At 40.7% G+C, this 23,864-nt stretch overlaps 1 protein-coding gene across 1 annotated transcript; it reads left to right on the top strand.

Annotated features, from left to right (window-relative positions):
- The first annotated feature begins 3,594 nt into the window (after window positions 1-3,594).
- On the top strand, window positions 3,595-11,891 carry LOC138802946 (olfactomedin-4-like). Its single transcript, XM_069986738.1, has 5 exons — window positions 3,595-3,688; window positions 4,787-4,936; window positions 7,108-7,320; window positions 8,110-8,266; window positions 10,785-11,891. Exons 1-5 carry the CDS (start codon window positions 3,620-3,622, stop codon window positions 11,588-11,590), a joined length of 1,395 nt encoding a protein of 464 aa, XP_069842839.1. The 5' UTR covers window positions 3,595-3,619; the 3' UTR covers window positions 11,591-11,891.
- The last annotated feature ends 11,973 nt before the right edge of the window (window positions 11,892-23,864 follow it).

Genomic DNA, 23,864 nt, shown 5'->3' with positions numbered 1-23,864 from the left:
CACTAGTGTCACATATATTTATCCCTTTTAAAGCAGAATCACCTCCACTAGAATGTACACTACTATTCTGGTAAGACTAAAGACTGATCTTTTGGTGCTCTTGTGTTAAAGTGGAACAACCGGTCATCCTCCACTGATCTTACAGTGGTTGTTGCCTGTTTATTTTATTTATTCTATTTTATCCCTGGCTAAATCAACTTTGCAGGACATTTGCAGCTGGGCCTGTAGATCCTGTACACACAATTATTTGTACATTGAACACGGATTCATAATTACCTAGCTCGTTACAGCAGAGGACAACAACAGATCTGTAATCAGTGACAGCTGTTTCACACCCACAAGTATGCTTCTCCAGACATTGCCTAGTAAAATATCCTTCCTCACCCATGAAGTGCATAAAAAAAGTTAGAATGGATTAACAACACAACATTAAATGCTTACAAAAACATGGAAATTGATACAATCATTTAACCCGCTATTGCCTTTTGCATTAGTAGCCAATATTAGTTTAGATTCTTTTCCAGCTTTTGTAGCAACCCATTAAAGTCCTGAGAACTTCAGACAATTTGTATCCCCTCCATGTTTTTCCAGCATTATTTATTAGGTGACATTTATTATGCTTCTTAAACTTTTTTTACCCAACAGACAAAATAATGCCTGGGCCTCACCAGACTGACCAAGATGAAGCTGGGACCTCACTATCTGTGGTGGAAGTACATGCAGTACAAAGGAAGTACAAAGGACTTTCTAATCACTTTAGCCTCCTCAGCTGTGCCTCACCAGCAACTAGAGGGTGCCTCATAGCTTGAGACTGATGTATCAGCATTGATGTATTAGATGAAGTAGGTTTTCAATAACTTTTTGTAATAAATGTATAATTTTCTATTGTAACAAGGATAACAAGGAACTTCATTTGTCTTTTGTCCAATTTACTGCTAAACCTATTATTATTTAGATAGCCCATGAAATCCCCAAACTCTAAGGGGGTTCTGTTCCATACAACAAACACATCATCACAAATGTATTGTAGGAATGTAAATATTTACCGTATGGATTGTTTGTAGACAACACCATTTCCTTTTCTGAATATGCCCATACCCAACATGCCCATCGCCATAACACGTATGGCGATAACAGGTATTGAAACGTGTTGTTCTTCAGTATGAATAATATAGCATCGCTGACAAAGTTACTTAAGTCCTTACTTTTACAGTAGCTGTTTCTCTTAGAAGGTTTTTACTTACTTCCAATCCTTATTCCTCTGGTCGGTTTATATAAAGGCTCTCTATGCCTATGATACATAATAAAGACCCTTCACACCACTGAATTTCATGCAGAGCCAACAAAAAATAATTTATGAAGTGGGAATGTTTGACATTGGTTGTCAGAGACAATCTATATACTTTGACAGTGGCTCCATTAGTGACTGTATGCCGGCCACTGTCGGTTGTCCCAGTGGCGAGTCCAGAGTTTTGTGTTTTTTCGGGACAAAGTACCAACAAGGGTGTTTTGGGAAAGTAGGCATCAGTTTTTCTGCCCTCTTTTTAGAGATAACCCCTTTTTTCACACAAGAATGTTTCAAGTCGTGCTTTCATTTCTTCTGTAGGATTTTACTTTCATTTTTGATAAACTTTCTCGTTTATTAACTGTCACAATGCCTCTTCCAAATAATATTTCTTCTCCCTGATGACATTTTTCCCCCTTTGTCCACTTTTTTTTTTATTATTCATTATTATTCTTCATAATCTATGTATCCCCCCCCCCCCCCCCATTAAAAGTGGCAAAAAAAAGCTGGAATCACACACGGCAGGGTTTTTTGTTTGTTTGTTTTTAAACTTTTGTGCCAAAGCCAGAAGTGAATTCAAGTTGAACGGATAATATTAACCCTTTAGCATCCCATGACATCATGACATCTGGTACGTCATGGCACTGCTAGGGGGGATCAGAGGGGGTTGCATCATGACCCTCTGCTATCAGCAGCCGGGGACTGAGGCTATTAGCGGGTGTAGGTCGATCGCAGCGCCCGCTTATTAAGACAATTAAATGCAGCTTTTGTAACTTACAGCTGCACTTAAATACCTTCAAAAGCATCATTGGTGGTCTAGTAGACGGATCCCCCCACCATCCCTGTGATGCAATTTCGTAGGGGCAATCCATTTATCTTACCTGGCCAGCATCGCAATGAAGTTGATTCTGGCTCGATAATCTATAGATCTGCAGCAGCTCAGAGCAATACAGCACTGATTTCATGGATCAGTGCTGTATATGTATACTGCACTGATCTTTATGAGAGATCAGTGCAGTTATATTAGAAGTCCCCAGGTTTACTTCTAATTAATGTAAGTGAAAAAAAAGTATTTTTATTAATAAAAAATCACCTCCCCTAATAAAAGTTTTAATCACCCCCCTTTTCCAGAAAATTTGTAATAAAAAGTAACCAAAAAGCCTTCTTTTTTAATTGCTTACTTCTATTCACACAATGGCTTGGTTGACACAACGTCAAACAACGTCCGTTAAAAAACTGCCGTTTTTGCCGCAATTTAACTGACAACAATGGCAATGCATTGAAGTCAATGGGAGGACGGACATCTAATGCACACAACCCATTGAAAAACCCATTCCATTCCATTTCCATTTTGCTTTCGGACCAGTCTTAGTAAATCTAAAGCATGCATTTGGTGCAAGTCCTCCCATTCTTGGACAATTTCCTGATTTTCTGTAATTTGTGCAACTTCATGAAATATTCATGTAGAGTCCTTTAGGTGCCCATTCACATTGGAAGTATGATCTTAGGGAGTTAATAGTCCAAAAGAGATGCACCTTCTTGTCAGCTAATTGTTGTACTTTATATTAAAGATGTTTCACTCCCATGACTTGGGAGCATCTTTAGCATCACACTGCTATTATTCCTATTAGTAGTTATCAGTAGTCTATGCCCTGGTATGTAAATGTGGCCTATAGTAGGGAGATTTATCAAACTGGTGTAAAGTAGAATGGGCCCAGTTGCCCCTAGCAACCAATCAGATTCCACTTTTTATTTTCCAAATAATCTATGAGGAAAAAAAGGTGGGATCTGATTGATTGCTAGGGGTAACTGAGCCAGTTCTATTTTACACCAGTTTGATAAATCTCCTATATGTCTATATAGGTAGAAGTGTTAAGACACTGAATTGCACGTTTAGTAAACACATGTGATCCATACGCACAGGTAGAGGAGTACCTCGCCTAATAAATCATGTACTCGAAAAACATGGAGGAAATACAAATTGTCTAAAGTTTGTAGGACTGGAACAAGTTTATACAAAAGCTGGACAAGATAGAAATAAATAATTATTGCAGAAAGAATCTCTCGATTTCTACACACACAGTGACTTACATTTATATATGTTTTCCTCGCAAGCTTTTAATCTAAGGCAAAAATGAACTGTCATAAATACAAACGCAAATCTGCTTTTTGTGCAATATTCATATCTCATGTAAAGTTTTAATTCCTCATAGTTCACCTCTTTTATTGATCCTCAGATAAGTCGATACCAAATGGGTGGGTAAAGGGTGGAGTATACATGTCAGTGTACTATATATATATGTAATGTCATCACAAACTGGCAGTATAGAAGACATGAAAAGCACCATGTTCGTCTTCTTCCTTTTGCTCCTTGGCATCTGCCAAACTCATGCCGCCAGCTTGGTAAGTTATTCTAAGAATTTCGAGGCATACTTTGTATGTGTCATGTCAGTATTCTCTTGCATACTAATTAGAGATGAGCGAACCTGGAGCATGCTCAAGTCGATCCGAACCCGAACTTTCGGCATTTGATTAGCGGTGGCTGCTAAAGTTGGATAAAGCCCTAAGGCTATGTGGAAATCATGGATATAGTCATTGGCTGTATCCATGTTTTCCAGACAACCTTAGAGCTTTATCCAAGTTCTGCAGCCCCAGCTAATCAAATACCAAACGTTCGGGTTTGGATCGACTCGAACCCGAACCCGGTTCGCTCATTTCTAATACTAATCAAAAGTACCTTTACCATTATCCAGGCTTACAAAAACATGGTCACTTTCTTGAAGAGACAACACAACTTTTGTCATCAGTTTAGGTGGGGTTTTGCAGCTCAGTTTTATTAAAGTAAATGGAGCTTAAAACAATTCTGTAAAATCCCCCCCCCCCCCAAAACCGCTGTTTGATTACAGTAAGCCCTTCCCCTTTGTGCCTTTTAAAATGTTCCCGGTTAGGGTAAAAAAAAAAATCAGCCAAGTGGCATTTTTAAGACAAGCGATAAATAGGAGAAATCGTACTCCTTTCCCCAGCAACAGATCACCAGAAATCAGCAGAACAGCACAGCCCGGACTACAGGGGAGGTGTCTGACTGCAAGAGGGGAGGTATCCGACTACATGGGGATATATCTGACTACAAGGGGGGAGATATCTGGCTACATGCGGACATATTTGGCTGCAACGGGATGTGTCTGGCTGCAGTTGGGTGAAGTTGGGTGCCAGCTGCAAGCCGGGGATCTCCAGCACAAGTTTGGATACTCGTGGCATATGCTATCCGTAATCCTTGCTTGCCTAAGGAGCAGGTAGGATTTGTGGCCTCCTCCTACACATAATTTATCATGGTTTATGTTTGGAAACAGGCAGAAACCATGGCAGAAAATCTTCATCTGCTCCAGAGCAGATGTAGATAGATTTTTGCACAAGCCTTGTTCATGCCCGGTGCCTTCATTTTCAAATGTTTAATTGAACAAACCAGATACCGTGTAAAGAAATTGTGTTCTGTCTCAACAGGTTCAAAACTTCACTGGGTCTGTGGATGAGCTGGGGGTCTGTCACTGCTCGCTTGCCCTGTCAGACTGTACCTTTCCTGCAGATCGCTTTGAGAAGCTGGAGATATCCAACCAGAACTTGACCATCACTGTTGAGCAGCAAATCACTAAGGTAAAGGAACAATAGTGTGATTACAAATAATGGTGACTGTGGAGTCCTGTCTAGTTATATATTACGATGGGCAAACCTCAATATCTCTTTCATTTTTACATGAAGTAATAATGCAGTAAAAAAATCATATTAAGCCAGCATTTAAAAAGAAATAAAAAAAAATACTTTATTAAATATTTCAAGTATAAAAATGCAGGAGAAATGCCCTATATCTAAAGATTTTTGGATGTAAGTGATCCTTACTTTCTGAGCACAACAAAGTAGGTGCACAACACTATCGGAAGTTTATTCCCCCTCCTCCAGAAGAGTAGTGTCATCCATCTAATACATAATACTACTACAGCAGTATCCGAGAAACATAAAATTTTAATTTTAAATACTGTTTTATAGTTTAGTTCCTCCAGTTGTCTACAGTCCGAAAGATAGCTGCAAAGACAGAGCGCTCAAACATGGTCTCCACCCTGCTCTGGTTTCTTAGAACCAAAGGCTGACAATTGTCTTTTGTTTCATGCAGTTCACGTCCACAAGATTGCATGCAGTGCATGTTATTCTATATACTACACATTTTAGTATGGTGCAGTCCGGATGGGTCTGCGGCATTCCAAGTGGATGTGTGGTGCCACATACTAATGGAGGATATGATGCGGGGGCAGATAACAGACTGCAAATGCAGCAATATTAGTGAAGATAATCAGGTGTGTTAATGAGGGGATGGAATCTATTGGTTGGAATGAGATATGAGGGGTATATACAGTAGGTGGGGTTTTATGGTAGTAACATCAGCTCCTAACGAAGCTTTGGGTAGCGAAACACGTGTCGGGTGGTCCGGGGGCCCCAACTGTTGCGGCGGAGTGAGGCATCAGGGGCTTGGTTTGTCTTTGTAATTGTTATTCTTTATATATATATATATATATATATATATATATATATATAGTGGTACCTTGGTTTAAGAGTAACTTGGTTTAAGAGCGTTTTGGTATAAGAGCTCACAGTTTTTCTAAATTGTGACTTGGTTTAAGAGCATTGCTTTGGTTTATGAGTTTCCTGTACTGGGTGGGAGTGCGAGTGGGGGAGGGGCATGGCCTGCATAGCGGGGTCTACAGCACTGTACTCTGACCCAGGAAGTCCCCCTCACCTTCCAAATCATAGCAGATCCACTTCAGACTGGGGCTTACATAAGGGGACAGGACTGTGGAGGTAATCTGTTCATAGCTGTAACCCCCGGACAGAGAGTGCTGCATGTATGTGCCCACATCTGCCCTGCTCCTTCCTTTCTGCTCCCTTCAGTCTCTTTCAGCCCTTGTGTTTCCCATCCTCTCCATTACTGTACAGTAACTTATAATATCACATATTCTGCTGTTTCTGAATGTTTGTTTCATTAGTTTTACATGTTATTCAGAATAATGAATCATTATTTTTGAGGTGTGGAACCAATTGTCTGCATTTCTATAATTTTATGGGAAAATTTGCTGTGTTTTAAGAGTGGATTTGGATTACAAGCACAGTCCCGGAACGGATTTTAGTCCGTTTCTGCTAACTATAAGTAAGCCCCTTATCCTTTAATATTATCATATAGTCTGGGTTACTGAATCTTCCCTTCTATAGGGCTTGTACTGCATACCCTACTGTGACTAAGGATTATTCTATATATGACCAGTTTACCTCTATGACTACCGGTTATTTCCTTTTACATTGATATAGATATATATATATATATATATATATATATATATATATATATAAAAATATATATATATATATATATCTTAATATTCACTTTATGTATATTAGTGTAAACATTGATGCTAAGCCCCTGCAACAAGGTGTGAGCCCCTGGCTATTTTTCTGTGTATCTGTGCATGTCCTAGTGAAATGTATTCGGCCATTTTATGGATTTTATTAACAAATTTGATTTATAAATTAGGATATACGTTGGTATAATGTTGTCTTGTTAATCATTATGTAGGTTATGTAATTAGATTATTTTTACACAATTCAGACAGAAACAGTTGCAAAAAACACAGACAGAAACTCTGCTCTTCCTCGGTTGCCCGGCATGGAACGAGGAGCGCAAAATCATATTCCTAACATTCAGACTGTGATGTACAATTATTTGCTCTGTGTTATAAGACTTTGGCCAGTACTTAATCAGACTTCCAATATTATCACAGATCCACCACTATGAGAGTACCCTGATTATTTACATGGAGCGGCTGGTTCAACTGACCAAGCGTGTGGAGGAGATGGAGATGGGAGGCAGCTCATATACTGAACTGGACTTTGAGTTGGTGAAGTTGGAGATAAAAGAAATGGAGGCTCTGATCCTGCAGCTTAAATTGTCTATGAACAGCACCAACAGTGTGGTGGAAACTCTGTATGTTCAGGTGAGACCCAACCTGTCACTTATATGACATTGTGGATTTTGCTTAGATATGATAATAAGCAATTAGGTGGATACCTCTTCTATGTTTAAATATTTTTAATTGTCAATCTGTCTAGATATGTATTTCTTATCAATAGAGATAGATAGATAGATAGATAGATAGATAGATAGATAGATAGATAGATAGATAGATAGATAGATAGGAGATAGATAGGAGATAGATAGGAGATAGATAGATAGATAGATAGATAGATAGATAGATAGATAGGAGATAGATAGATAGATAGATAGATAGATAGATAGATAGATAGATAGATCTGTAAACGGCTATTACTAGAGATGAGTGAAGCGAATTCAGCGGATCAAAATTCGCTGTGTAGTACTGTAGTTACTATAATTTTGGCTGTTTTAATAAAATTCCTTTGCTTTGAGCTTTGCTCATCTCTAGTTATTATCAGGGGCGTACCCAGAAATGGCTGGGCCCCATAGCAAACTTTTGATTGGGCCCTCGCTTCCCAACCGACCACTAAGCTGTCAAGTGTAGCCATAACTGTATAACTGCAAGCGCTCGTCAGGAGTGTCTGCAGTTAAAGGGACATTTGCAGAACTAGGGAGCCCCGCTCGGCCACCTGGTGCTGCAAATGATGACAAATCAGGGGGCCTGCACCGGCGATACACTGGGCCCCCTGATGTGGCGAGCCCCATAGCAGCTGCTATGGTTGCTACAGTGGTAGTTACACCCCTGGTTATTACCATGGATAATCCCACTATTATTTTTATTCCGCTATAGATCCGCAATATTTCTATCATGGTGAACCAGCTGGAGGTCTATGATAAGAACAATGTTATGGTAATCAAAAGAGAAATAGCAGCACTGAAGAAACAACTTGACGATTGTGAAAAGAACCAAACAAATCCTTACCCTCCAGCTCCTCCTATGTACAATGGTAAGTCAATACAGTACTGTTGGTATTTTATCTTTGAATAGTGCATTTAGCTGCATTTCTTCTTTCAATAACATAAACGGAAGCCAAAACAGTAAAAATTTGGAGGTATAAAAGTTCCAACGCTGCCCCTGATAACATCCAAATCATTGAAGTATTATTGGTAAAATCAGCAGTTAATTGTAAATTTTATTGTGCACATTTGTTCTGAGGAAGGGAGAGTCTGTCCTAAAACATGTTAACCCTGTGCTTTTTACAATAAATTACTGATTTTATCAATAATACTTCAGTGATTTCCAAGTTGTCAGGGGCAGGGCTGCGACTTTTATACCTCCAATTTGTTACTGTTTCTGCTTTCGTTTCTGCTACTTATATGGGCCCCCTTGCTGGAAGCATCCCGTCACGAGGTATCCCCAGCTCTTGCAGCCCCTAAACATTTGTCTATTCCTCTGGTTGGGAACGTTCAAGGATCCATACCCCAGTAGGGGTGATATGCTCCTACTGACTTTATTGGAGCTGAGCTGTAATATCGGCCACATGCCATTGACAGGAGAGTCAATGAAACAAGAAGAAAGCAAGAAAACTGCCATGTTTTTTCTAATTCTCGATAAGCCTTTAAGTAGAGTGGTGCGTCTTTCACTACGTGACCATATTAGATACATGTAGTAATAAACCACAATACCTACTGTCACCAATTATTATTCTTTAAAAAAGCCAACAATGTACTGTATTAAAACACCCTCGCTGCTCTGAGCAAAGATACAATCTTATTGGTCCAAGCTGCGTGCTACAACTGGTGGTTATCTGCTCCCACCTATGGGGTAATAGCAAGTTACCCTGCAAAGCAATAAAAACTAACAAATTGTTGTGCCGCTCCAAAGTAGAACAAGCAAAAACTTTATATGGATACTGAAATTTAAGCTTCAATCCCCGCTCAATTAGTGCGTGGTATATATGGGTACCGTCACTCACCAATAGCGCTTTTATTAGTTGTCGTTGGATCTGCAGTCCTTTGTGCTGGTGAGTGTTTAAAACGAGGCTGTCTTGATAGGTATCCCATGAAGATAGTTGAAGTCGCTGTTATTTGCAAGGCGCATGCCCAGGCCGGTGGCGTGTAACGGCAAGTTCAACTATCTTCTTGGGATACCATTTAAGACAGCCTCATTTTAAACACTCACCAGCACGAAGGACTACACATCCAAGGACAACCAATAAAAGCACCATAGGTGAGTCACGGCACACATATATACCACACACTAATTGAGCGGGGATTGAAGCTTATATTGCAGTATCCAACCCGTACTTTCGGCATTTGATTAGTGGGGGCTGCTGAAGTTGGATAAAGCCCTAAGGCTATGTGGAAAACATGGATATAGTCATTGGCTGTATCTATGTTTTCCTGACAACCTTAGAGCTTTCTCCATCTTCAGCAGCCCCAGCTAATCAAATGAAGAACGCTCGGGTTTGGATGGACACAAGTATGCTCGAGGTTCGCTCATCTCTATTTGTTAGTTTTAATTATTATTCTTTGCAGCAATGGTATGGATGATGAAGTGGTAATATGGGTTTTATAAAACTGTTGTAGTAAAAAGGGGAAAAAAGTCTTTTTTTTCTTGGAGCAGCATTACTCTTGTACATGAGATGGACCTAGAATTGCAGCTGAAACCTATTCAAATGAAGATGCTAATTAACTAATCCTTGCCAAATCATTAAACTCTTATAGAGACTCAGCAGGTTTATCTAAGGGTAGCATAAAGTAGTGGCAGAGAAGCTGAACAGAAAGATGCATCATTTACATTGTTCTGTGCAGCTGATCCAGAGATATCCTCCTGAATAGCATGGACAATAAATAGTCCTTTCCATTATGTGCATGAGCCCAGTAGTCCTAGATATGAGAAGCAGAAAACTCTGCTCACCAGCTGCTGACTGGCAGTTATCTATCCATGCTGTGTATAGGCAGTCAACTGTCAGTCATCAGTTGGAGGGCGGGTAGTGGGGTGCGGCAAGAATCCTGTTCCCCTTCATATTAGGAACACAGCATGTTGTAAGTAATACACCAAACTGTTCAGGATTTCAGTCACTAGTTTATGCTACCCTCATTTAAGGTGGCATAAACCTAGTGACAAATTCCCTTTAAGAAGGCCATACACCTTCAATAACTGTGGGCAGACAGTTGTCTCGCCTGTCTTCTCCCTGAACGTGAACATTAGGTAAGGCTGCATGTCCCTGTGTTCTCCACGGGGAGGGATAAGCTGCAGTCAGACAGATCTGGTGGCGGCCTATCTCTTAGAGAACAATGGAAAATCACTGCCCGCACCCCATCCCCACCGTTGTCTCGGTAGACTCCATACACTTTATATTGATGGCCAAACCCGACATGAATGGCCAAATCCGACATGAGTATGGAGACCTTCAATGACCGAGACAATTCATGCCTTATTATCCTTGCCGTTTCCCTCATTTTTTTCCATCATCCTGTCTGTGCATTGAAAATAATAAATATTTTTTTTCTATCGTGCAGGTACCTGTCTACATGGACCCATTATGGGCGTCAGTAAACCATTTTTAGTGCAACTGAACTATGCAGGAGCTGGCTACAGATATGGAGGATGGGGAAGAGATTCATTAGCCGGAGTTGATCAAAATGTTTATTGGGTGGCTGCACTCAATACAGATGGAAGGACAATGAACGGTGTACGTACCCACAATACATATAATGATCTCCTCATCCATAAATATGCCTTGGCCAGAACCCTTAGTTCTGTGCAGTATGGACAAGGGGGTGGAATGATCATGTTTAATAAGACAATGTACTATAATTGCTACAATACTAGGAACCTATGCAAATACAATCCACAGACAAATGCGATGGAACTCACTGTTGCTCTCCCTAACGCTGCTTTTAACAACCGGTTCCCCTATTCATCCTCAATTTTTCAAGACATTGACATGGCCAGTGATGAAGAAGGACTTTGGGTAATTTATTCCACTGAAGAAGTTGCTGGGAACATTGTAATCAGTAAACTAGATTCCATGTCTCTTACAGTAAAACAGACCTGGGTCACAGGCCAGCACAAGCCAGCAGCCACCAATGCATTCATGGCGTGTGGTGTCTTGTATGTTACTAGAGCCCTCAGTACTCAAAGAGAAGAGATATTCTACATGTATGATACAAAAACTGAGAAGGAAGGGTGGCTGAAAATTCCCCTAGAAAAACCATTGGGGGTTGTGCAGAGTCTGTCTTATAATCCTAATGATCATAAACTCTACATGTACAATGATGGCTACTTAGTCTACTATGACCTTTTTTTTACGCCTCCTAAGTAATGGCCCAATTACACACACAGATTGACACCAAAGCCAGGAATGGACTATAAACAGAGATTTCTCCTCTTTTCAAATCTATTCCTGGCTTTGGCTTCAATAATGTCAGATAATCTGTGTGTAATAGGACCATAAGTCTACAACTCCAAAAAGTGTTCATAACAGTGTAGGTCTATTTCCACTAGAGCAACAATTACATCTTCTGATTTATTGTACATTATGCGCCCCTGGCGTATGCCACAAAAAAGGGGGAGATTCTCCCTTATGCGTGTCGTACACCCGCCGTATCCCTTGCTCACCTGATTGGGGGCCGTAAGGGCCGTCCGACTGTACTAAGAGGCGCTCGCCAGTCTTGATAAAAGTCCCCCTTTGTGTCCTCATCTGAAAATACAGGATCATGATCCATGCTTTTCAAAGCCAACAAATATTGTGTATATTAGAATCAATGTAACATAAATGTGTCTCTATGGTAACAGACAACAAACAAACTCAGTGTAGTCTGATCCTGCAGCCAAATGACATTCTATCTGCCCCACTCTTTGCTAAGTTGCTTTGTTTTTATTTTATGTTAGGAGGATTAGAGCAATACAAAAACTGATGTGCAATGTCCATAGTTATTAAGACTGTCCTAGGAAAATAGGGTTTCTACTTGACTGAACACTGAATCGTCAGACATAATGATTAATAATCACACATCTATTTTCATAGTTTAGTTTCTAAAAATCAACTTGTGATCTTGTTTTCATAGAATGAATCTAATTTCATATGTACACTCACTTTTTAAAGTCTTTATTCATAAATTTTCTTTTATTCGCCTGTTATGGAATTGTGTAAACTATCAATATAAAATTATCAAATTAACAATTCAGTGTGCTGTTGTCCATTCATTTAGTTTCTATACATATATTATATATAGAGATGAGTGAAGCAAATGCAAATTCACTGCGAATTGCGCTGCCAATTCTCTTTGTTTTGCAAAGCAAATTTGGTGCGATTTGCTCCAAAATTTATTAAACATGGTGGCCATAATCCCTTGCGGCCATTCCTTAACCTGCAAGCCCCACTGTGATGTCAGCAACCCCCCCCCCCCCCCCCCTCACGCTGTATATAGTGTGATCCACTTTCTGGAGGCAGGCAGGAAGTTGTGTGTATAGTGGAGAGCAGGATTACAATAAGCATGTAGAGCAGAACAGGGACCGAAATAGTAAGAGATCGGGATGGAGAGGATAGGAGGGTACATTGTGGGTGATTGTCTGTGGGTGCTGTAAAGCCAGTGTGCAGTATAACAACTGACTGGGTGCTGGGTGTCCATTATACCAAGTCACTGGGTGCTGTAAATACAGTGTCCATTCTAACAAGTCACTAGGTGCTGTAAAGACGGTGTCCATTCTAACAAGTCACTGGGTGCTGGAAGACAGTGTCCATTCTAACAAGTCACTGGGTGCTGTGAAGACATGAGTTTGTGACATGAGTTTATTGCTCAGGGTGGCAGCTTTGGAGTTGTTTTGTAGGGGGTGGTAGCACTGGGACAGAGTGATTTAAGGTGGAGCAGGGTTGTGTATACACTATGCACTTATCATTAAAAGCTGCAGGTTTTGTGCACACACACCTTACTTGTGGTTTTCAATAGGCGGGAGTAATAAGTGAGTGTGGGCACGAGGGGGGAGGGGTGCCATTTCAGGTTTAGTCTCAGGTAGCAGAAAACCTAGAATTGGCCCTGACTGGGCGCTGTGAAGACAGTGTCCATTATACAAAGTCACTGGGTGTCGTGAAAACAGTGCCTATTATCAGTCAGTAGGTGCTGTGAAAACTGTTGCTGTTATTATTCAGTGGGTGCTGTAAAAACAGTTCCTATTATCAATCTGATAGATATAGAAAAGGAGTAGCTGCACTCACCATTCTCTGGAACATAGTTCTTTATTCATAGTTGTAAGACAAAGTCAGTTCCCAATAGGAACCACAAACAGATCCACCAAAAAGTGTGAAGCGCAGGTTGTCGCAACAAACAGACACAGTGCATCTGTTGTTAACAAAAGCCGCAATAAAACCACATAAGTGTGTAGCGGAGCAATGCAGGCTATCCAAGAATACAGAAGAAAAATTTATTAAAAGTTATGCAAACTGTTTCGGCACTACAATGCCACAGTGCCTTTCTCAAGCATGACAATCCAAAAACTGACACATTCTTATAAGCAAATAGTACCACAAGTCCCAGCAGGCGGCTTCCGGTACCCAATGGAGAAGCCCTTGCAATCCATATAGTGGTCCGTACCCCAAGATAGCAGCGGCACACAACAGCAGTCAAACAGGGAACCTGCTACAAAGACACCCCCACTGCGATCAGAGGTGTAGAAATTTTTCCTTGTCAGTGGCGGCAAAGAGCACAATACTATATTCTCCAGCTAACATCATAAAGTGGGTCGGGTTTGGGCTCAAACCCAGGTACAACTTCCATGCGGCAGCCCATGGAATGCCACCACCACACTGCCACCCCACCCTCACGCCACTTCTTGCCTGTAACAACAATGGCTATACCTACCATCGTGCAGCCCCATCTCTGCAAGTCAGGATTATGCAGCCCTGCTTGGAAGTTGAAGGTCCCTTACATCCACCTCTGCCTCCTCTGTCTGGACCAGGGGAAAAACACCACCACTGCTGATAAATGAGTGGCCGTCTGAAGCCATCACAAGAAGACCGTAGTATGCTAGCACCCACCGTACGGCAAAGATAATCAATGGTGAAGTGGCTAAGGTGATTGTCCTTTAGTTGATAATTTTATGTAATCCTGTCATGTAGTTGTTAATTTTATGTAAAATTATAATGTAACAACTTGTTAAATTATAATTTTACATAAAAAAACTACCTTTTCTGAACTTAAAAACATAATAAAAATTAAGTAATCATAATGAAACACACCATAAAATAAGGGTAAAACTGGTCCATCCCCACACTCATTCTTTCCCACTAACAACCTATACAATCTATATCTACAATATAGCCCCCAAATAAATCTTAAGGGGAACCTGTCACCTCCCGTGCCGGGGTGACAGGCTCCCGACCCCCCGTTAGAGCCCCCTATACTTACCTAATCCCGCCGGGTCCCGCTTCTGGAGGTGGTCGGGTGATGAAGATCTCAGCCGCTGCAGCCCGGCGTGCGCGCTGAGAGATGAGTCCAACGCTCATAGAGAATGACGGAGCGCTGGACTCTCCTGTCATTCTCTATGAGCGTTGGACTCATCTCTCAGCGCGCGCCGGGCTGCAGCGGCTGAGATCTTCATCACCCGACCACCTCCAGAAGCGGGACCCGGCGGGATTAGGTAAGTATAGGGGGCTCTAACGGGGGGTCGGGAGCCTGTGACAGGTGACAGGTTCCCTTCAACTTCTACTAACCATAACATATAAAAGAACTATATATATACTACTAAATACAACACACTACTATATACTATAAAAGGGGTAGGCATACAGCATAAGCCAGTAGAAGTTGGCAAAGGGCTAGACACTCAACAGGTACCCCAAGGTAGCAGTGGCCACACACAACAGGCTAGCAGTGTGCCTGCTCTGAAGAACTGAGAACGGCTGTCCGGCAGTTCTTCCGCGTTGGTGATAGAAAAAAAAACCTAACCATTTTCAGCATTTGTGACCATAAAGTGGGTGTGGGTTTGGGTTCAAATTCAAGCACCACTCTTATGTGACAGCACATGGAATGACGCCACCCCATCGCCTGGAAGAAAACAGACCCCCACGCCACTTCTTCCTTGTAAACAATAACAGCTGCGGCTACCATCACACAGCCCAATCTCTGTAAGTCAGCATTATGCAGCCTCAGTTGGAAGCAGTAGGTCCCTCATATCTACCTGAGCCAGGGTGAAAACACCGCCACTGCTGAGAGGACAGTCACTGTCTGAATCCATCACCAGGAGACAGCACTACTCCAACAACCACCCTGTGGCAATGATGATAATATGGTCATCTGGCTAACTTAATTGCCCTGTATTTCTTTTATTATTTTTTCTTTAGTTGAAAAATTACTAAATGCAAAAATAAACATACAATTTCTTAACTGAACAACAGCAGTCAAACAGTGAACCTGCTACAAAGACACCCCCACTGCGATCAGAGGTGTAGCAGTTTTTCCTTCTCGGTGGCAGCAAAGAGCATGATACTATATGCTCCGGCTTACATCATAAAGTAGGTAAGGTTTGGGTTCAAACCCAGGCACATCTTCCATGCGGCAGCCCATGGAATGCCACCACCACACTGCCACCCCACCCTCACGCCACTTCTAGCCTATAAACATCAATGGCTATACCATCGTGCAGCCACATCTCTGCAAGTCAGGATTATGCAGCCTTGCCTGGAAGTTGTAGGTCCCTTACATCTACCACTGCCTCCCCTTGATAATTTTATGTAATTGCCCTGTACTTCTTTTATAAATTTTTCTTAAATTGAAAACTTTCTACATGCAGAAATAAACCAGAACATAATAAAAAAAAAACTATATACACTACTATCTGCAACACACTACTATAAACTCCCACCTGGCTAAGCTTGTTGCCCTGCAGTCTCTCCCGTTCCAGTTAGTGGACTCATTTAGGGACTTGATGGCTTGTGCACAACCAAGATGGAGAGTTGCCATTACTTTGCCAACAAGGCTATTTCATGCATGAAGACCTGCAGAAGAAAGTTTGCGGCTCTTTGTCTCACTTCAGGTGCACCAAAGCACAGACCTCTAGAGTTCCAGCTATGGCCAGGGGTAGTATATGCCTGAGACTACACACTGGATAATAATCCAACTGGGAGAGCTGCAACGGCAGCAACAAGAAATGGAGGTCAGGCCGCTTTCTCCTCCAAGATTTTTGCCTGGACATCATCCAGAGACCTCATTGTCTGCCTCCACCACCTTGTCTGTTCGTCACGCCAAAACACACCCTGTCCCTTGTAGCGTACAGACGTTGCCAAGCCCAGCACTGTCAGGCTGTCATTACCTAGACTGAAGGATCTGCTGAAAATGGGGAAGAAACTTTGTGCCCACTTCAGCCACTCGTACATGGCATTTAACACCCAACGCAATCCTGGACTGCAACAACATCGGCTAATCTGCCTTGTGCCAACGTGGTGGAACTCATCCCTCCACATGATGGACTTTTATCAAATTGAACCAATCTTAGATAAGACGTGATTTCACCACCCCCATGCCTGATATTAAGGAGTGCCACATCAGCCAGCAGTTATCTACTGGCACGTGCCTGTGTCTCTCCAAGAAAAGTCCCCACGAAAACATTTGTTCACCATAATTATTGACACTATTAACAAATATCAAGGAATCTTCCCCAAGTACACCCCCCAAAATGTAATAATTCCCTAGGAAATACACTATCAAATTGCATACTTTTAAAGAACTCCATCTTTACATTTACTGGCCCTGAAGTACACCTACTGTATTAAGCCATTGCCAACAAAGCCATATATTATACACAGCTGCTGAATGTATGCACCAAATGTACCACGCAAACCATACAACCATTCATATTCCATTTTTATGGACACTCATGCTGACTGCCTGATAAATGTACTTCGTTTTTTACAATAACACCATGATAGTTAGAAGTCTAACAATGGTTCACAAAGGGTACTTATTGTGTAAGTTTTTAATGCCTCACATGGTTTCTTGAGTGGTATAAGGCTATAGATTTGTTTCATCATGGCGGGGTACATATCAAGGAGGATGATATCCTTTCAATGTGATACAACAACCGTCTGAAGCTACTACCAGCAGCAGTTTGTTGCTGAAAGGAAGGGGACCTTGCGTCATTTACTGTGCATTCACCTGTAAATGGTTGAGGGAGCCAAATAAGTTATTTAAATGGGGGACTTTGCCACTATAGGTGACTCAATAGTTTTGACAGGCCATGGATATAACCTAATTAATGAGGGGGCAAATGGGAATGGAAGGGGTTAAATACTTTATTGTATAGAGTTTTAAAGGAGATTTAAAAGTGTGATTACACAATAGGTCCTCTACGGCATATAAAATAATCTTTACTCTCAGATACCACAAGGACTTTGTTTTCACTGCAGCATTATCAGTGTATTGAAAAATCATGGTATCTAACTTTCAAAAAGTTTCAGGAAAGGAAAAGTTTAGATGTCAGCAAATCTTATCACAAAAGCAAAAAGCTGATTAACGCATAAACCAAAAATAGCACAATTGCTCATTGCAATAAAATATGATGGATCTCTACAATCTGGCCAACTATAAAACCATTAGGGTCACTTATAATAAACAATCAGTGAGCCTTCCCAATCTCTAGTATAGTATTCTTTGAATTTCCTCTTTATCTGTTTAATTTTTTTCTCTCTTTAATTTTTACCTACAAAACCTCTTTAGAGTTATTATAGTTAGTCTAACAACGTATCACAGCTCTTTATGTAAATAGTAATCAAATACACTTACTAATAGCATAAATTTACTTTTCAATTAATACTGATATAATATTTAGATTTTACTGAATTGTCTCTTGTTTCTCTAAGATAATCACATAATGGTCATAAAAACAAAGTAGAAACCATGTATTATCTAAGGTTTTAAAACTTTCTTATAATGAAAATCATATATCCTGTGATCCTTTTTGTAATGGTTAGTGGAGTTGGTATGGATCTTTAAATCCGTCTTTTTGGCTGATATGAATCTTCACAGCCAGTCTCCTGACCAGGTCAGGTTGTGGTTCACTTTAAGGCCGCTAGTATCATCTCAGACATCGCTTCTTGGTTTTGTTCTCTCACATAGCTGTAGTCGCAGGTTGACATTCGGGCAACCTGTAAGGACAACATCAATAGAGACAAGGACATACCTATATGGACCGCCTGTGGCAGGTGGATGAAGTCCACTTAGAGTCCCTAGAACAGGCAAGATGATCACTGACTATGCAGACAGGCACCTTTATAGTGTTACCTACAGTAGGTTATGACAGGTGTAGATAATATAGTTCTACACAAACCTCTTTACTAGATTTGTTAACCCCTGGACCGCCCAATAGGAAATAATACACCACAGTACACATGGCTTCCTTCTGCTGGTTTGATCAGATAGCTTGCAATAAGATACAAGGCTGCCAGCAAACACAGTGTCTTACTTACTATCCAGATGCCATCTTCACCCTGTACCTCCTCTCCATCCGCTAGTCTCTCAGTTTGTTGCTGCTCATCTCTGAAAAAGACCTAAAAAGAAACAGATCCACATCTCCCCATCTACTTGTCCACTTTCTACGGTTACCTCAGAAAGAGACCGGAAACTGCAGCATCCTCAGCTTCATCCATCATCCATCTCCCCTTGGCCCTCAGGAGTTGCAATCTAGATCTTTGGACAGTTTTACTTTTTGGTTTGCCCAGAGTCCCAACAAAATCTCTAATTTGCCAATTGGCCCTATTGTATATCGTGGATGACCCAAAAATGTGCCTGGAGTTCATGTAGACATCTGCAAAGTTACCTTCAACCATCGTATATGTCTCAGTGATTGTCTTCACCTCCAGCTTATGGCAGGAATAGTTGCTGTAGCGGTACCTCATTCTGCATGGTCACCATATATCCTGTCTTGTATCATCCGTCTTTGTAAAATCTGGGATACTGTACAATGAAAACTTAAAACTTTCATTAACCTCTTAAGGACCGGGCTCACTTTCGTTTTTGCGTTTTCGTTTTTTTCCTCCTTGTGCTTAAAAGGCCATATCACTTGCATTTTTACACCTACAGACCCACATGAGCCCTTATTTTTTGCGTCACTAATTGTACTTCGCAATGACAGGCTGAATTTTTCCATAAAATATGCTGCGAAACCAGGAAAAAATTATATGCGCCGTGAAATTGAAAAAAAAAAACGCAATTTTTCTTTGGGGGGGCTTCATTTTTACGCTGTGTGTCCTATGGAAAAACTTACTTGTTATATATGTTCCTAAAGTCGTTACGATTAAAACGATATATAACATGTATAACTTATATTGTATCTAATGGCCTGTAAAAAATTAAAACCATTGTTAACAAATATATGTTCCTTAAAATCGCTCCATTCCCAGGCTTATAGCGCTTTTATCCTTTGGCCTATGGGGCTGTGTCAGGTGTCAGTTTTTGCGCCATGATGTTTACTTTTTTTATCGGTACCTTGATTGCGCATATGCAACTTTTTGATCGCTTTTTATTACATTTTTTCTGGATTTGATGCAACCAAAAATGCGCAATTTTGCACTTTGGGATTTTTTTGCGCTTACGCCGTTTACCGTGGGAGATCGGGAATATGATAAATTAATAGTTTGGACGATTACGCACGCAGCGATAGCAAACATGTTTATTTATTTATTTTTATTTGTAAAATGGGAAAAGGGGGGTGATTCAGACTTTTATTTTACTTTCACTTACAGTAATATGAAGCCCACTGGGGGACTTCTATATACACAGAACTGATCTCCCATTGAGATCAATCCTGTGTATATAATAGAGCAATGATCCATCAGATCGTTGCTCTATTATAATGGTCTGCAGCAGACCACCTGAATAGATTGCCGAGCCGGGAACAGCGTCGGAGCGACACTGAGCCCCGGCCGGCTCAGTACAATGGATCTCCCCCCGGAGATCCCCCACTAGACACCAGGGACAGGGGGCACATATACTATACAAATGCAGCTGTCAGCGGCTAATACCCGCGGTCCCTGGCTGCACATAGCAACCGGGGACCGCGCGCTGCAGAGTGGGCTCACGCCGGGAGCCCTCTCTGTTTACACTTACACTTCCCGGACACTTACACTTCCCGGACTGCTTACAGAGGTGTAAACTGTAACCCTTTGTTAGTTTTATCTCTGGTGATAGTAATTGTACTTTCAGGTCGGTCCCTGAACTTAAGGGCAGTTGTATTTTGGTATAGTTTTCTTTTTGGAAATGGGACTGACTGGACTTTAGGTAGTGACTATAATGATGGTCAAATATATATATATATATATATATATATATATATATATATATATATATATATAGTAGATCACAGTGTTGCCACATCTCTCTTTAATATCAACACCAGTACATTAAAACCGTCTTTTACAAAGGGCTGAAATAGCATCAACTGTCTTTTACTTCAGCCTGAAAACCATCAACTGTGTTTTTACACAGCTTTCATACTGCATCTTATATCCTGAAGTCCAGAGCCCCTTATAATATTAGGGATACACAGACAGTCAATAAGTCAATATCAGGTTTTGACCAGGTTCTTGGGACAAAGGCTTATCTTATGTTTTCAGGTGTCCAGCCGGAGAGCCGTCTCACGCATAGCCCAGAGCATGGAGACATAAGAGGGTTGGTAAGTAAGATAAATATATTTCTTACCTCCTTATCTTGGAGCTGCAGTCTCCCCCTTCTCTGTCCGGGCTATCTCACTCCTCGGCCTCTGTTGGGCGACAACTGTTATTGATGCACCTCAAGAGTGCTGTCATATTGACTGTCTGTTCCAAATTACAAGTTTTAAAGTTTATAGTGCACACTGAGAATTAAACACCCTGACACACTGATGGTTAAAGTAGATCGCTTTTATTCAAAGATGTCATCCATTTTATAAATCCTGGGGGCATGTGTTTTTCTACTAAGGCTCGTGTCAGTACTTCATTGGCTGAGGTACGAAAAGAGTTACTTGCATAGCACTAGTGCTTACTTACATAAGCTTTAAAGAATGTAACAACTCCACTTGTTTAGAAGGTCAGCGCCATATTGTAATGGCTTTACTAAAGATACAAAATATGACATCCTTAATGCAAGGTAACCTACCTTTCAGCAACAAATTGCTGCTGGTTGTAGCTTTAGAAGGTTGTTATATCACAGCTAAAGGACATCATCCTCATTGATATAAACCTAATGATGAAACATTTCTATAGCCTTATACCACTCCAGAAACCACGAGAGCCATTAAAAACTCACACAATAAGTACCCTTTGTTGAAGCATTGTGCAACATCTAACTAAAGAACGGTTATCAGCCAGTCACCATGCATGTCTGTAAAAATGGGACATGAATGCTACTATTCCTTGTCACGAGTGCCAGTGACTAAAACCCCACGGCTATGGTAATAAGAAGGGAAACGTCCTCTTTGAGAAACATAGTCATGGGGACTGGTGACTGGATAGTCCTAGTTTGGGTAACGGCTTGTAGGGTGCACTTTGTGGAGGCATTGAGCTACTGTGGATAATATATGTCTGTGTTGGAAATGGTTTAATTGGTCTAACCCATGGGAGGTTAATGTGAAGATGTGTTTTTTTAAGTATGCAAATTAAGCTATGTTCACACCACGTATATATTTCAGTCAGTATTGTGGTCCTCATATTGCAACCAAAACCAGGAGTGGATTAAAAACACAGAAAGGATTTGTTCACACAATGTTGAAATTGAGTGGATGGCCGCCATTTAATGGCAAATATTTGCTGTTATTTTAAAACAACGGCTGTTGTATTGAAATAATGGCAGTTATTTACTGTTATATGACGGCCATCCACTCAATTTCACCATTGTATGAACAGATCCTTTCTGTGTTTTTAATCCACTCCTGGTTTTGGTTGCAATACTGACTGAAATATACTGACTGAAATATATGTAGTGTGAACCCAGCCTAAATCTGTGTATTTCCTAGAGGATTATTTTATTATTGGGGGTATAAAGGGGGAACATTACCTGATATTAAAAAAATAATAATAAATACTCATGATTTCCAAATATTTTCATGGGGACTTTTCTTGAAGAGACACAGGAAATTGCCCAGTAGCTGATTGCTGGCTGATGTTTCTGTCCTTTCTTTAAAATTCTATATTTCTGTTATCACATAAAATTATATTAACATCACTTTCAGGGCTTAATATTGCCCTTATTTATTGCAGTACTGTATTGTTACATTGTACACCACTCCATTCCAAAATGTATGAAATCTCTCCTTTCTCTTCACTGTTTACAGAACCTCTTGCCATTATCCACTCATGAAAAATTTTTTCACCTGGTTTAACCATTCTTCTTTACAATAGTCTGATTCCCCCATCCATTTTCTAAGGATAAATAAAGGGGCTACCCACCTAAAAGCTAAAAAATTAAATGCTCACAAACCTACCTGGTCTTACTCACCAAGTCCCCTTGAGTATTTTGAGCCATCTCCGGTCTTTCTTGCTGCTGCCATTCCTGGGTTACAAGTTTATCTAAAGTCGATCTATATTCAAGATGGCGCCAACCATGAAACTACATTTCCCATCAAGCATCTCCCGTATTGGTCCGTTTGTGAACTTGCCTCATTAGCTTTCTTTCGAGGCCCACTGATGTAATTACTATTGCACAGTAACTGATTCTGATTTCACTGATTTTGCATCACATCACCCCAGTATGTATTCCATACTAGCTAACTTTCGACATGGACAGCTAACCCAACCCCCAGAGAGGAAAACATTTGTCTACAAAGGGAGTGGGGAAGAGGGAGCAGCGCGTTGTCAGAGAGGACACAGAGAAGATGATTTTAGACATCCAGAGCAGGTAAGTATGACAAAAAAAACAGGAAAAGGCTATGTTCACACAACGTTTTTTCGGCTCTGTTTAAAATGGCATCCGTCATTTTTAGTATAAAATAATGGACGTTATTTAGTAGCCTGGCCTCCCCTTAGTGCAATGACTGGTGTTTGTACATTATTCTAGTTTGGGTTACTAGTTAGACTTTGGGTGTGGCTTAATTGAAAAGTCCATTGAATATAAAGTAAAAACATAATATATAGCAAAAACAGAGAAAGAACAGTGACAAAAGAAAAACTGTATGTGAACAACTAATAAAAAATGTCCGCTGTTTGCAAAAGACGTCCAAAAATAGTGATCATGGTCATAATTTTGACGTCTGAACGTAAAAAAGTCTATTATTCAATACATTGTGTGCATTGGACGTCCGTCTTTCCATTGACTTCAATGCATTGCCATTGCAAACAGTTAAATCGCGGCAAAAACGGACGTTGTTTAAATAGCAAAATCGGCCACCTTTTCTCTATTTTTGACGTTGTGTGAACATAGCCAAAGGGTGCAAGATAGATTATACAGGTATATTAGACATAGAATGGTATTGGGAAGGGAGATCTTTTAGAAAATACTTTTTTGTTACCCGGGGAACCTCTTTAATAGAGTTGAGCGAATCGGGTTCGGGTTCGAGTCCATCCGAACCTGAACGTTCGGCATTTGATTAGCTGGGGCTGCTAAAGTTGAATAAAGCTCTAAGGTTGACTGGAA

Source organism: Dendropsophus ebraccatus, chromosome 10 (assembly GCF_027789765.1).
Source record: "Dendropsophus ebraccatus isolate aDenEbr1 chromosome 10, aDenEbr1.pat, whole genome shotgun sequence".
Classification (NCBI taxonomy): domain Eukaryota; kingdom Metazoa; phylum Chordata; class Amphibia; order Anura; family Hylidae; genus Dendropsophus; species Dendropsophus ebraccatus.
Note: the sequence above shows the minus strand (reverse complement) of the source record. Positions and strands in the feature narration are given on the sequence as shown.

What these genes read in the sequence shown, in the direction of transcription:
- LOC138802946 (XM_069986738.1), top strand. Translation starts at nt 3,620, where the DNA reads ATGAAAAGCACCATGTTCGTCTTCTTCCTTTTGCTCCTTGGCATCTGC. An exon ending in TGGAAACTCTGTATGTTCAG is followed by an intron (nt 7,321 to 8,109) that starts GTGAGACCCAAC and finishes ATTCCGCTATAG; the next exon opens with ATCCGCAATATTTCTATCAT. An exon ending in AGCTCCTCCTATGTACAATG is followed by an intron (nt 8,267 to 10,784) that starts GTAAGTCAATAC and finishes TCTATCGTGCAG; the next exon opens with GTACCTGTCTACATGGACCC.